Source organism: Pleuronectes platessa, chromosome 3, assembly GCF_947347685.1.
Source record: "Pleuronectes platessa chromosome 3, fPlePla1.1, whole genome shotgun sequence".
In the NCBI taxonomy this organism is placed as follows: Eukaryota; Metazoa; Chordata; class Actinopteri; order Pleuronectiformes; family Pleuronectidae; genus Pleuronectes; species Pleuronectes platessa.
This window is the reverse complement of record NC_070628.1, coordinates 3,010,242-3,025,789: the sequence shown is the minus strand read 5'-3', so window position 1 is coordinate 3,025,789 and position 15,548 is coordinate 3,010,242. Positions and strand designations below refer to the sequence as shown.

At 42.8% G+C, this 15,548-nt stretch overlaps 1 protein-coding gene across 1 annotated transcript; it reads left to right on the top strand.

The window, feature by feature from the left end:
* Positions 1-3,898: 3,898 nt before the first annotated feature.
* LOC128437521 (basement membrane-specific heparan sulfate proteoglycan core protein-like) lies at positions 3,899-6,364 on the top strand. Its single transcript, XM_053419713.1, has 4 exons — positions 3,899-3,902; positions 4,808-5,164; positions 5,237-5,467; positions 5,584-6,364. Exons 1-4 carry the CDS (start codon positions 3,899-3,901, stop codon positions 5,868-5,870), a joined length of 879 nt encoding a protein of 292 aa, XP_053275688.1. The 3' UTR covers positions 5,871-6,364.
* Positions 6,365-15,548: the final 9,184 nt, after the last annotated feature.

Below are 15,548 nucleotides of genomic sequence, written 5' to 3'. Positions count from 1 at the left end.
AAGACCTCCTCGTCACTTGAACCGGGACGCAGCTCTGAGTCGGCCGGCTCTTCTGGTTCTGAATCCCCACCACTGGAGTCTGCTGCAAAAACTTGAGCTACAACAGATGAGGAATCGCATGGCTTGGAAGGATTGACCCCTGACATGTTAGCTTTTGTGCCTAGAAACTTACGTTTTCGTGGTTCTATCTTACGCCTCTTTTCTGCCTCTTTCCACAGCAAGGAGAAGGCTGGGAAATCTCGACCGATCAGGACGGGGACAGAGAGGTTCTTAATAACCCCCACTATAACCTTAAATGTGCCTTTGGTAGTTCTCAGCCTCACGCTGGCCGTTGGACACTCACGAGTGTCCCCATGTACACACACAACCGGGACATGTTCACTTTCAGCAAGAGGTAACGCTTCCAGCACTGACTCCTGAACTAGGGTTCGGGCACTTCCTGAATCGAGCAAGGCTTCTACATCCCGATGATCCACAGTTACGGGGCAGGTCGGTCTATAGTTCGCACTTTCCCCAAGTAGCGCAGCAAAGTTTGCTTGCAGACTGCTGGAGGACGCAGCTGTGGGCATTGGCTCGTCTGGCTTGTCACACTGCCACGAGATATGTCCTAGTTGGCCACAGCGGTAGCACTGACGAGGTTCTGGGTTTGAGGAGCCTTGTTGCTGTTGAAACGGGTTAAACCCTCTTCTCTGTGAGCTAGCAGGAGAGCTACCCCGTTGAGTGACTCCAGGGCGAATTCCACTAGGCCGAACAGGAGCCCGAGCTGTTGGTTCACTTCGGGTGAGACGAAGCATATCCATGGCTGACTGATACTGTTCTACGGCTTCTACTAACTGCATGGTGGTGGTTATCTTCTGCTGGCTGATAACCTTTTTTGCCTCAAACGGCAGGGCTCTTAGATATCGGTCGATGATAAGGATCTCAACAATTGCAGCTGGACTGTTTTTTCCCGGGTCCAGCCACCTGTTTGTTACTCGGATCAACTCATGCATTTGTGACCTTGGGGTTGCCCCGGGTTGAAATGTCCATTCCTGGAACCGCTGCGCTAAACTAAACTTGGTAAGGCCCTGGCGGCTCAGTATCTCTTCCTTTAATTTATCATAGTCCTGCCCAATACTCGATTCCACATCTCGAAAAGCTTTAAGAGCCTCGCCTGACAGAAAAGGAGCCACAATTCCTACCCATTGTGTCTTCGCCCAACCCTCTCGAGCGGCTGTGGCCTCGAAGGCATGGAGGTAAGCTTCGACATCATCCGTCACTCCCAACTTAGAAATTAAATCACTTGCCCGGGCTGATGACCTGGTTTGTCGTAGCTCCTGCTCTTTGAGTTGATTTGCCTTCACTTGTTGTTGCAGCAAAGCCGTGTTCATTTCATGTTGAACTCTTTGGCCCTCCACCAGCATCTGCAACAATTGCTCCATTTGGTTTTCCGGATCAGCTGGGTGTAGTCCTGAAAAAAAATTCCACTAAGGCGTTGATTTCTTCACCTCTGATCATTCGCACCTACGCCCTATGCCCACATTCTCCACCACATGTGGTATCACCGTAGGTTTAACCACTAAGGAGGGTGTAGGGCAGTGCGTCACAGAAGCAGAGAGAAGTCCAAAAAAAAGGGTTTCAAACCAATTCCGGTTTATTAAATAACAAAAAGGTCCCTCAGGAAGCAAATCATAAAGTTCATCAAAGTAATATTACAAGTTCTCCATCCACAGGCTTCTCAGGGTGTTCCGTTCCAAAGGATCTTTGTCCACGTCTCCTACTCTCTGCTGCGTGGTGATCTCCACTCCTTTGTTCTCCCTCTCGCCTCGCACACCTGAGCTCCAGCTTTAATGAGTAGGACCTTGGCACCTCCCCCAGCAGTGCCTTCTGGGAGATGCAGTCCTCCCGGCAGCCATCTTGTGGGGAGGCAGCCTCTCCCAGAGTGAGGCACATAACACCCCTCTACAACCCGCCCTCTTGTGATGTCACAACGTGAAGAAGAAGGAGTTAGGTGTGTTTTAATCCACCATGTTCACACGGCGGCCAATTTCCTCTGACGTCTCTCTCAGGGTGTGAAGCTCAAATGTTTTTACCAACAGAATAATGTTGTACTGCTGTGATCCAGGTTTATAAGTTAAGTAATACAGAGGGAAGAGTAATTTATGTATTTTATTCCTCAGTCATATTTGTATTGCAGAAATGTCTGATATCTCATGCATAACAAAAACAAAACTGACTGCTCTATACCTCTTAGACATAAAGGCCCATAATCTGCACTATAGATGTTGAATGCATTCTGTAGTGAGAACACATTCAAACACACAGGCAAATTAATGGAGGTAAAAACAATATGTCCTACACCTCCATGGTAGGGGTGAGAAGGGGGAGCGATGAGAGGGGTGAAAGGGGGTGGGGTAAGATGGGGGCGGGGTGAGAGGGGAGGGGGCCCTCAAAACAGGTCGATCTGAGGAGGGCTGTTTTAGACAGAGTAAAAAGGTGCTGTTTTAAATGATCCTTGTGGTATTTTTACCAATTTTTTTTACAGACATTTCATTAAGACCCCAAGGAGCCATATCAACTGTGGTGAAATGGTCATAATATGTCCCCTTTAAATGTCAAACTGGTGGATTGATCGTTGGGCCCAATCTGCCTTTGTACAGTGTCTGTCCTACCAAACCGTGGAGTGAAGAGGAACATGGAAGTCTGAATCTCTCTCAAAGATCTGTATGTTGGCTCAACATCCAGTGAACTGGAGTCTTGATTCTTCGGTGGATGTCCTCTCTGGCAAAGGAGAATTCGTCTCTCACCAAAAACCTGAGTGTTGAATAGTAAGAGTCCCTGCACCTTCCAGCAGGTCAGCAGAGTGACCTCACACTTCCACACGATATAACAGAATCTGAGCAAAGCAGGAAGTTAGCGTGTAGCTTGAGAAGCAAAATGGCCGACAGGATGCAGAAAGGTAAAAAAAACAGTTTTAATGGCAGTTTATTTTCCAGGTCGATTTTAAATCTTTCTTTAATTTGTCTTTTTCATGTCAATCTTTATTGCATCTTAATGAGACTTTGAACAGATTAAAAACACCCCAGTTTCTCTCAAGTCTCCTAAAATTTTCATTTCTTGTGTCAGATGTTTCTTTTCTACAGAAAGTAAAAAGTAAACTAAGTGTTCTCTGGTGTGGTTATGAATCTGATTCTCTGTGTTACAGTGGTACAGTGTGAGAATGGCTGGGATGTGAGTTACACTTCTACTGAGATCTGTGCCATCAGAGGATCAACAGTGGACATTAACTGTACCTACACATACCCATCCACATTTAATAACCATGATACTACAGTTCAGGAACCTTTCTGGTTCATTAAAGAGAGTAATGGGATTCACGTTGATCTAAGGACTGATCCGGAGTATTCAGGTCGTGTGGAGAATCTCTGTGGAAACAACAAGTGCACTCTGAGAATCTCTAACCTGAGAGAGAGCGACTCAGCTCTGTACAAGTTCAGGTTCACAACAAACCAACCTACTGGGAGTTTAACTGGTTCAGCTGGAGTCACTCTGTCAGTCACAGGTAACATTTACATCTGAACATTCATTCATTTATTTCCTACATCTTGTTTGGTTCACTTGAGTGTGTGTTTGCACTTTTATATGCATGTGTGTGTTGTCAGTTTGGACTAAAATGAATTCCTTATTCTCACACACAGATTTGCATGTGCAGGTGAGAGCATCAGTGAAGGGTGACTATTCTATCTGGGCAGAGCTCAGGTGTCAGAGCAGTTGTCGTCGTCCTGATCATCTGAACTACGTCTGGTACAAGAATCAACAGAAGGAGAAGATTGAAGGAGCATCTTATTCAGGTCTATTTCAGTATACAGACAGAGTTTCCTGTGCTGTTAAAGGACTCGAGGATTTCCGCTCTCCCTCAATGTGTGAGTTTAATCTACTGTATTTCACTATCAGCACTATCTGCTGGAGTATTTGAGATAATTCATTGTACCATAACTTGATGTGTCTTTAAATACGTTCTTCTGCATGCGCACATTGAACTCTTTGGATACAACTGTCAGTACTGACAAATTTGTGTAGTACTAGTACTAGTATTCTGCTTGTGTAAATAAAGACTGAAGACATGACTGCTCCCCAGAAGTGAAGCCAAAGCATTGTGATCGCCCCCTGGTGGCTGGCTGCAATATAGAACATATTTCCTGTCTCAAATACATTTTCTAAAGATGGTTTCTGTCATTTGAGGTCGTTCTTATCACACTTTATTGTTCAAGTTTCTCATAAGTTTGGTTTTAATTTGTTATTTCATGAAATGAAAATTAGATTAAACTTCATGATTGACAGCAGAGGCTGACTCAGGATTGGTCGAGCTCATGTATGGGCGGGACCTTGATACTGTGGCTCCATCTCTGGATCACTACTGTGCAGACTGTGGTTCCAAATGTGAAAGATGGCAGCGTTGGTATCCAGGATATTTTGGCTTCATTTCTGGAGAGTGGGAGGAAGTGGAGACATGTCGTCCATCTTTGATCGACTCTGCATAAAAGACACAGATCATTTCCTCCATATTAACCAGTTTGCTCCATTATAAGAGCAACTTATACAAGGTCCCTCATGTTCCTCACCTCCAACAGTGTGTTTCTCCCTCACACTGAAGTCTAAAGGGAACTTCTCTGTGTTTTATGTGAACTGAAAGTTTCCTCATCTTGGCATCGTCATCATCTTTAAATGAAAACTTGCTGACTGGTGATTCACCAGAGAAAATACATGGAGTTAGTTTTATAAATGTATAAGTTTATCTTCTGATTCTCTGATGTGCTCTGTGTTACAGTGGTAAGGAGTCAGATTGACTGGGGTGTGAGTTACACTTCTACTGAGATCTGTGCCTTCAGAGGATCAACAGTGGACATTAACTGTATCTACACATACCCATCCAGGTTGAATCAACTTGATACGACAGTTCAGGAAAAGTTCTGGTTCATTAAAGAGAGTAATGGGATTCACGTTGATCTAAGGACTGATCCGGAGTATTCAGGTCGTGTGGAGAATCTCTGTGGAAACAACAAGTGCACTCTGAGAATCTCTAACCTGACAGAGAGCGACTCAGCTGTGTACAAGTTCAGGTTCACAACAAACCAACCGAATGGGAGTTTAACTGGTTCAACCGGAGTCACTCTGAATGTCACAGGTAACATTTACTTAAGAGTCAGTTTGAAATGTTAGTGTGTATGTTGAAATAAAATCACATGTTTGTTCACAGACCCTCAGCTCCAGGTACATGTGAGGAGATCAACAGCCAATCCATCTTCTACCTGGACAGAGCTGACCTGTCACAGCAGGTGTCAGCTCCCTGATCATCTTTCCTACGTTTGGTACAATAACAATAAACCTGTTGGACGAAAAAAATACTTTCACCTCAAACACTTTAATGCTGAAGACAGCTATCACTGTGCTATAGAAGGACAGGAGCGTTTCCCTTCTCCTACTTTGTGTGAGTTTACTCCTCCTCATGAAGCTACAATAATGTGGAAATAATTTAAATTAAAACTTTTAACAAATAATACAGACAGTGTTTTGATTGTATTCTCATCCTGTGTGTTAATATAGACTATCCTTCAGATGCTCCAAAGCCTCCCTCTGTGTCAGTGAGTCCCTCTGGTGAGATCATGGAGGGCAGCTCAGTGACTCTGACCTGCAGCAGTGATGCTAACCCAGCAGCTAACTACACCTGGTACAAGAGAAGAGGAGATAAACAAGTTCAACATCTAAGTGAAGAGACACAATTTGTCTTCAGCTCCATCAGGTCGTCAGATTCTGGAGAGTATTACTGCACAGCTGAGAATGAGCTGGGAAGGAGTTCAGCAAACACTTCTATTACTGTGACATGTGAGTGAAACACAGGTTATTAAGTGAAGATATATTGAATCTGTCCCATTCTTTGGTCTTTACATTTTAAATGGGCAGATATGGGACGTCTGACTTCTGCCCCTTAAATATTCACAGTCAGACCATCAGCAGCACAAAGAGGAATCCACCCAGCGTCAGTAAAAACATCCATAAAGTTTTCACCATCCTCAGTAAACTTGAAAGATATTTCCTTCACTGTGCACATTCACATGACGAGCAAACAGCTCTCATCAGACAGACTGTGGTGAAAACAAAACTTTGCTCCTGTGCACACGTCACACATACACCTCCCAGCAGGGGGAGCAGTGGATCATTAACATTTTAAGAGACAGGCCCACAAACAGGCAACTCTGAGAGCTCAGAACTCTTCAAAAAGCTTTATTAGAAAAGAAAATGTCTTTATATTCAGTAAGAACATCGAGACAGGTTTAGCAAAAATTACAAAAGTTGTTTTTGTAAATGTTTTGTCCTGCACCATTAATTATTGTGAGTTTGTGAAATGATAAAGTAAAAGTTATTTCATCTTAGTTTTACCTGCAGCATGGACATCAGCACTCATTGGATCAGCTGCTGCAGTTTTCCTCGCTCTGACTCTCCTCTCCGTGTTCCTACTGATCAGGTGAGCAAATCTGTTCCACTAAAGCTTTATACGATGAATTCCTGAAAATCTGTCCTGTTAAATTAAATCAACTCCATTATTATGTATATTGTTTGTTATTTGGTTCAATTGATCAGAAAAAAGAGAAACTCTCATCAATCTGCTGATCCTGGGGACAGACTTGACCACAGTGAGCAGGTGAGACACAGTTCAGCTTCAATCCTTTCAAACGCCACTATTTCTCACGTCAAACCCTTTTCTCTGTCATGTGAAGATTAAACACTAGTTCAATGTCAAAATTTGTTTGTTGATTTGTAACTTGTGCTGCTTTAGATCTTGTGGAAGTTGTTGAAAGATTGTATTGATTGGTTCAGATATCTTTAGTGTGGAGCACTGTAATGTGGAGCAGATCACCATTGGGTGTGGCTGTGTAACACGTTCATTGTGCGTTGTTCTGTCTTAGACTCAGTGTGTGTGAGTCTGCTGTTTGTAGTCTGTGTCGTTTAGACAAATAAAGTCAGTGTTGGCTGCGTGTGGATGCAGCTCTATAATTAAAAGTTGATCCACAGAGCAGTCATGTTCTTTCATATCTGTATTTAGTGAGTATGTTGAACTTTGACGTGAATTTGAGGTAATTGTGTTACGAGCTGGAGAGATAGCGCTGTGTGGCGCTGAGTGTTGGTGAGTAGAGTGCGGTGCATCGGCGAGACGGAGAGTTGTGTACTCGTTGCTGGTCGGAACAAGACTGAGAGAAAAAAGGGAGTTAAGGGGGTGTGGCCTATCCCCCTTCCTTCTCGCTCCTTCAAGTTTCTGTGAGCCTGACTTTTCTTTTTTTAAGTGCTGACAGATAGTTTTGGGGTCTAGTGACTATATTGTGTGTAGCTCGACCTCTACTTAAATAATGTTACACAACTTGTTTTGTCCAAACTTTGCTGCAGTACGTGAACATCCAGCTCCCAGATGTAGTCTTATCTGGTCACAACCGATGTGAAAGTGCACACACAAGTGGCTCACAGACACACTAAGTGAGAAGTTTGTAGTGTTAGTGTTTGGAATTCAAACTGAAGACCTTCCCTCCTTTTGGTTTTTAGTAGAACCTCATGTTTCCTGTCCTTGAAACACTTCTGGTGTAGAAGGAGGCGGTTTAAATAAATCTATAGCTGCTATAGTTGGACTCTAACGTTCTCCATTCTGCCACTAGTTCACGATTAAAAAGCAAGTTTGTGTTTGCAGCATCTACACAATCAGTCTGAGGAAAACTGTGACCTCAACTATGCCAATGTCCACTTCAGGAAGAGTGAGACGGATCCCAGTGAACACAAGGAGGTTGCGTACGCTTCTGTCAAGTTTAACAGATCTGCCCCGAGGTGAGCAGCTCTTCATTCAGGACCATTATCCTCACTAACACCACAAAACATCATAAACAGAGATTTATCCTATAGAAGTCATTTGTTTTTACATTTTCATTTTCTTGTTTGTTTAAACATGTGTATTTGTTAAAGGAGACATATTCTGCTCATATTCCGTTTGATCATTTCAATTAATATTGTGACTTTAAAATGTTTATTGTTCAGAAAACCTCACTTTCCTCAGACTGTCTATTGCTGCAGCTCCTCTTTTCAGCCTCTGTCTCAAACATTTGGTTTTAGCTCCTGTCTCTTTAAGCCCCCCCACTCCTGATAATGCCCAGTCTGCTCTGATTGGTCACCCAGCCCACTCTGTTGTTATTGGTTAACCACTTCCTGTGTGTGTAGGAAATCCTCCACTCTCACTTTACGAGGGACACATTCAATCTTTTTGTCTGGTGGGTGTGTCAGAGGTGTTCCCCAATCAGCAGCGACTGTTTTAAAAAGGCAGTGACACAATGGATTCTAAAGTTCTCTCCAGATGCTGGTGTTAGAAGCTGCTGTTCCAGACGACGGAAGCAGTGACTGTGACATTCAGCCTGTATTGAAGCATTCAACACGTATTTTAACTCACATCATCTTCCTCCAAGATGTTTTCCATGAGAACGCTAAGACTGACCTCCTCCACTAACATTGATGAACCACTTCGTAACACATCTGTTTACGTTTAAATACTGCTCATGCTACGTTTGCTACAGCCCTGGCTTCTGCCGATGATGCAGAGGTGTGGGCGGGGCTACTGGTGAGGTGTTTCAGGAGCTTCATGTTTTCTGTGGGGCAGAGGAGCTCGTTTTACCAGGAGAGGAGCTCAGACTTTGGACTTTTTAACTTTGCAGAACTTTGAAACTCAATATGTCTCCTTTAATGCTACGTCTCCATGACCTCCTGATCATTCATTAGTTTTATCTCCTTTCAGAACCAGAGGTCAGGACACTGGAGAGGATCCAGCTGCATTGTACAGCACAGTCAAAAAACCTCCTGCAGTTTAGACCAACGTCTGGAAATCACCTTAGTCCCGATGGAAATATCTCAACAGCTGCAGGATGGATTTGAATAGAAGTTCATTCAACTGTTCATGGTCCCCACAGGATGAATCCTTCTTTGGTGACAGACTCCAGCATCATTGTTGAAGTGAATGTTCAGTTTTAAGTGACTTGTCTTGACAGCTAATGGATAAATTGCCCCGAGGATGAATCCAAACGACTTCAGTGACTCGACTTTTATCTGAAATATATCAGCAACTTGTAGAAGTTGTTAAAAAACGCCACATTTATCCTGAATGAAAAATATCAAACATTTTATAACTTGCAGCTTCAAAAAATGAAAATATCTGCAGTGTGTGTCAGACGGACGACAAACTGTAAACTTGTAACTTTTCTATTCATAAAATTATCAAAACAAGCATTATTAGTTAGTTGTAGTGTGACACTACTGCCACTAGATGATAGTAAAGAGTTTTACTGATAAAACCACAGAGAGGATTCTGTCCCTTTCTCTTCTTTCTGTTTCTACACTATTGTTTCCATTGTTTCCATCATCAGCCGATCAGGAGTTGAACTCATTTCCTCTGAGGACTGGAGGGAGCACGTCTCATGTGGATGTGAGCTGCTACTGACGTGATGAACGCCTTGAATGTGACGTTAACACAAAGTGAACTGCTGACACCAGATGAGCTGTGTTGCCTCTGGTGTCTGTTCAAAGTTTGCATCAGGTCCATTGATTTGACTTTAGTGTTTTGTGGTATTTCTCACATCACGTGTTAAACACGTGAAGAAGAAGGAGTTAGGTGTGTTTTAATCCACCATGTTCACACGGCGGCCATTTTCCTCTGACGTCTCTCTCAGGGTTTGAAGCTCGAATGTTGTTACCAACAGAATAATGTTGTACTGCTGTGATCCAGGTTTATAAGTTACACAAAAAAGATAATATATTATTACTTATTCTTCATTAGGATTATTGATTCATCATTAGTTAACATTAGTTTTGGTAATTTTAGTAGCATAATAAGTTTGTTTCTTGCACCTTTAGGAGACTGATGTTAATTATACTTTTTCTTCACAACATTCTTCATATTTTACTTTTTGTTGTCTTGTTTATTTAATTTGTTGCTCACTTACAACTTTCTCTTTTCTAACTTTGTGATGTACAGTTTAGCAACAAAGCAGATTTTTCTTTCAGGGATCATTAAAGGCTTTTTTTTATTCTGTTCATATATTTTTATTTTTGTTCTAATTTACTCTTGTTTAGAAACACTTACGATATTTAAACCTTCCAGTATTTCTTCTGTCTTTTTTTCGTCCTTTTCATAATAAAGCCAGTCAGACGCCTAACGAGACTTCCATCACGTACATATTTATTGTGTTCTTCCCGTGAGTTGAGCTGCTTGCGGGTCCCACTGCAGAGACGAGGTGGATGAATGCTTGTGTGACCCTTGGTTACACTAGAATGAGTGTAAATGTGGAGCAGGATGAGAGATACTAGGTAAACAGGAGCCCTGGACTTGAATATCAATAACGAGAATTAACACCTGGATTACCTTGAATGAACTTGTATTAGAACACATAACCTGCAGTTCAAGTTTGATGGACAGTTACAATAGATCATAAATTTACCCAAAATAATAGGACAAATAAATGAAAAGAAAAAAAAATGCAGCGTCTTTGTCTCTCGTCAACACCTGGTTCCATTGACCTCGTTCTGCTGAATGTGACGTCAATGGCTGGTTTTAGTCTCAGCTGGTCAGCTATAGTCAAACTTGTTCTAAAATAAAATGGCTCCAACAGAATTACTGGCAGTTTATTTTTCAGATATATTTTAAATCCTTCTTTAATTTGTCTTTTTCATGTCAATCTTTATGCATCTTAATGAGACACAGAAAAGATTTTTTCAGTTTTTACTTCAAGTCTCGTTAAATTTGTATTTCTTGTGTCAGTGAGATGTTGTGATGTGGATGATACAAGTTTGATATGAACAGACACTAAAGTTGTTTCTCACACGTTTATCGTCTCTCCTCCATCAGCTCTGGGGACAGCGGGGTCTACTCCTGCAAGTCTGAGAATCAGTACGGACGGATCGACTCCAGGTCTCTACACTTAGACGTCCAGTGTGAGTAGAAAACATCCACATGTCCATGAAACCCAGCACTGTCTCGCAACCTTACAGAAGGTTCCTGGGTCCGCCCCCTTATCTGGATTCACACCAAACTTTACTGAGTTCTTCTCTGACCCGTTCCTCATCCTACCTCCAAGTTTCATGATAATTGACTCAGTAGTTTTTCTTTAATCTTGATTAATATCAACAACCAACAAGCAAACACACTGGGTTGAAAACATCTGTTGTTGCATAGCTACACTATATGACGTAATTTTCTAAACTTCAGGTCGTCTCTATAGTCCTATTAGAGGCAGGAATAACAAGTACATTTTTTACAGTGCACAGAGAATGCGAATATTTATAGTCTTTGGCATTTTAGACCCCTGTGTGATGTCATCAGGATTAGAAGGGGGTGGAGCAGAGTGTCGTACAGGAATACCCCCCCCGGGTCTAGACACTGGTGGTGGTTCATCGGTCAATCGATGGTTTAGATGGTCCATATATGAGCATTGGACTTCCTAAGTTTGACATCCTCTGTCCTTAACCCTCACAAGAGTAAGGAGAAACTACGAAAAACCCTTCTTGAGGGAAAACGTAGAAACCTCAGGAAGAGCCGCGAGGGATCCCTCTTCCAGGACGGACAGAAGTGCAATGGATGCTACGAGTAACAAGTATGTTGTCAGGCAGTCAGCTGCCACCTTAGTCCTTGATCGGTTGTCATCGGGATCCAGAAGAGGTGATGAATGTTCTGCTCGGGACTGGAGGAGATTGGGGTGGAGGAGGGGTTGTGCGAGTCGCTGCATTGACGCTGGCTGAGAAAGAGAGAGAAGGGATTTTTAAAGTTTGACAGCTGCTGTGTGACTGGCTGAAGGAAACCGTGCGGGCCTGATTGTTACGATACGAGTCGGGTGGACCCCAGAGCGGAGGCAAAACACAGAGCACCGAGGTGGTGCGTTCAAGGATGTTTATTTAACATGGGACAAGGTAGATAGACGGGGTGCTGATGCCTCCAGGGGATCTTCAGCGCAGGGGAGAGGCAGGAGGGCAGGACGAGGGAGTGCTGATGGCTCCGGGAGTTCTTCAGCAGGAGGGAGAAGCAGGTGAGCATGATGACAGGGTAGCTGATGGCTCCGGGAGTTCTTCAGCGGGAGGGAGAAGCAGGTGAGCAGGATGATGAGTGCAGGTGCGCCTGGTGAGCCGAGTCATCTAACGGGACGAGCTGCACCTGCGGGGAAAAGCAGAGAAGAGAGGAGGAGGGGCACTGGAGGAACAGAGAACTGTGACACTGATTGGATGTTTGGGAACGCCCACGATCAGCTGACAGCATGCAGGTTAAGCCCTCCTGTGGGCGTTCCCGATATTTAGGACCGCCCGCAGTCAGCTGATCTGTATGGGGTTTTAAGTCTTCCTTATTGAACTTACGCTGAGCTCCATTTTTATGGATGCATGATGTAAATCTCTAACTTCTTTGTGACATTACTTATAAGTCATCTATCATTATATGATGGTGAATAATGTTCTGATCAATATATGATTTAGTCTCTCTGCTATTTGTGGAAATATCTTGGAAAATTTGTCTTTTGGATCAAATCTTTGCTCATCTTGACCTCTGACCTTTGACCGATCTGCTGAAAAAGATAATATACACAACACTATTCAGTAAGTTCGGTTCATGTGTTGAGTTATTTTGTACATTCACACAAAGAGGCTGAAAACAAAACCCTCAGTACCTGCTTCTGTCTGTGCTGGCGCCCCGGGTTAATAATGATCATCTATATTTAAGAAGCACTTATCAAAACCAGAGATTGAAAAGTTCTTCACTTTGGTTAATGAATATTTCTGAGTTGATTTCATGATCTTGCATGTTTTACACCAGACGCTCCAGAGCCTCCCTCTGTGTCAGTGAGTCCCTCTGGTGAGATCATGGAGGGCAGCTCAGTGACTCTGACCTGCAGCAGTGATGCTAACCCAGCAGCTAACTACACCTGGTACAAGGAGGACGAGGACTCACCAACAGCATCAGGACAAATCTTCACCATCACTAATATCACAGCTGAACATGGTGGAAAGTATCAGTGTGAGGCCCAGAACACACACGGACGTAGTAAGGCCACCTTACATCTGACTGTTGGAGCAGGTGATTTTAGCACTCTGACTTTTACAGCCTACACCCCCCCACCCCCTTCTTTTCATTGCACCAGAACCTTAAACCATCAATACTCAGGATTTTCAGATGTGTCACAGCTGTATATCAAGCCCATCATATTGCACATGAACAAAACTGACTGTCCAACAGCATCACCTGGCAAACTGAGTCATCAGTCTAACCACACTGCTAATGTCTCCAGTCTGTTGTCTAGGGAAGTCAGTGATAATCATGAATATCATCAGGCTGACTCTGGTGGTCGTGCTGGTTCCAGTGCTGGTCTGGACTCTGTGGACGAGGTAAATCAAATCCATCAGTTCACCTTCTGCTCGTTTACTGTCTTCTTCAAATGTCTTCAAACACTAGTTTCAGTGTTATGAAGTTCATCTTGTCAAATGTTGTGTTTGTTGTTGTTTTCGATCCAGGATGAAGAAAACTCTGAGCTTGAAATCAGAAGTGAATGAAGCTGTGGAGATGATAGAGGTGAGAGACAGTGAGGCCAAAAGAATGACTCCATATCACTGTTTTCATCTCACTACGTTAGAGAAAGAGATAAAACATTTGTTGTATCAGCTACTTTGTCTGAATCTGCCCCAAAATGTAAAAGGTTGTTTCCATTGAACAAACAAACCAATGGACAGGGGGAGCAACTATGTTCAAACTGTTTTGAATGAACTGTGATTATTTGCAGGTTTCATGAATAAAGTCCAGTGAGGATTAATATTTTCTCATCTCTCCCCCATCAGTCACACAACTGTCCTGAGTATGAGAACGATGCTGCTGCAGCACAGACAGAAGACACAGAGGAGCAGGAAGACCTGGTGTGAAGCATCAGGTCAGAGCCACTGGGACAAACAGAACCAAGATGGACGACTTCAGAGAACATCTGTACAAGCGAGTTTTACAGAAACCATAGTGTGTAGTTATTAAATACAGGAAATCTGTCCAAGCTGCAAAATATCTGAGTGCAAGCGCCCTCTGAACTATGTTGGAGGTCTTGGTGATGAGCCTTTGAGGCTGTGGTTACACCACGTGACTCATTTCCTGTCTTATACATGATATTAATGTGGTTATTACATGGATAATGAATTATTATGTATCATGATTTTATGATTCTTCTTAAATAAAATGTTTTTGGTCTTTTGTTTTCACTCCTTATCTATTTGTTTGTTTGTTTTTCAGAAGAAGTACACAAGAAAACTGATTTTTACACAAACTCATTAAATTTGGGCATTAATCCTGATAAAGGGGCGGAGCCAGGAACCTCTTTGTATCACTTTCTTCATAATTGTGCGACTGATGGAAACAGTCAGGATTATTTAGAGGACTGGTTTTTATGAGTGATTGAACTCTGGTGCAGCTTGATTGAATGGAAGGAGATTGAATTGATGGAGGCTGGCATGTGCACACATAGACACCAAAGGGGGCTGGAGCCACACCCCTTTTCCTTACTCGAGAGAAAGTGCCCTTTTTTCAAAAAAGTAAAATTATATTCCTGTTTGCTCAAAGCTTCCCTGTCAAACAAATATGTTGAAATATAGTACAGACAGTCATTAAAGATCCGGTCTGTGTCAGAGTCTCTGACGGAGTCTGCTTCCTCCTCACTCCTCCTCTGACCTGCGCTCACTTTACACTTTAACATTAAACACCAGCACTGATCACAAGTTATCAGGACACCTCCAGGACTGATGTTTACTTTGTGTTGGTTTGATTCACTTTAGAGTTCATGAGATCATGATCCGACATCATCGATCAATAACTAAATACATGTGGTTATCAGTTTGTGTGAAGAGGGACAGAGACCATCACACGCACACACACACACACACACACACACACACACACAGACACACACACACACAGATTCCGATGTAACACAGTGTTTTAACTTCTTTGCTGCAGAAGAAGCGACGCCCCGTTCCTCCAGGAACATAAATATAAATTCAGAAGGTTTTTATAAAGTTCAGTTCTAAATGTGATGATTAGAAAACATCAGAGGATCAAAGTCACTTGTTGACCTGCGGAGTAATGGCCTCAGTGCAGTGGAGCTGCTAAGGGGGGCCAGGTGGGGCCTGGCGGGGCCACCTTGATACAGTTAAGCCAATAATCAGAGTTTGTCCTTTTAACCTTTAGGTGCAGGACACAAGTCTAAACTGATTGAATGTCCAATCAGTGTGGAGAGCACTGACCACTGTCATAGACTCACTGTTGTAATGGAAATCCTTATTTTGTAAGTTTAAGCACAACTGTAAGAACAGTAACAGTCTGTAATACTTTTTAAAGCACTTTCTAAAATAAAACTGATTTCATATTTGTCTGACTGATTTAATTAACTGATGAATAAGCAGCCATGGGACATTGTGGATGTGGAACACTTTGACTTTTAGTTTTCACAATACACGCAGACCACAAAGTGGATCCA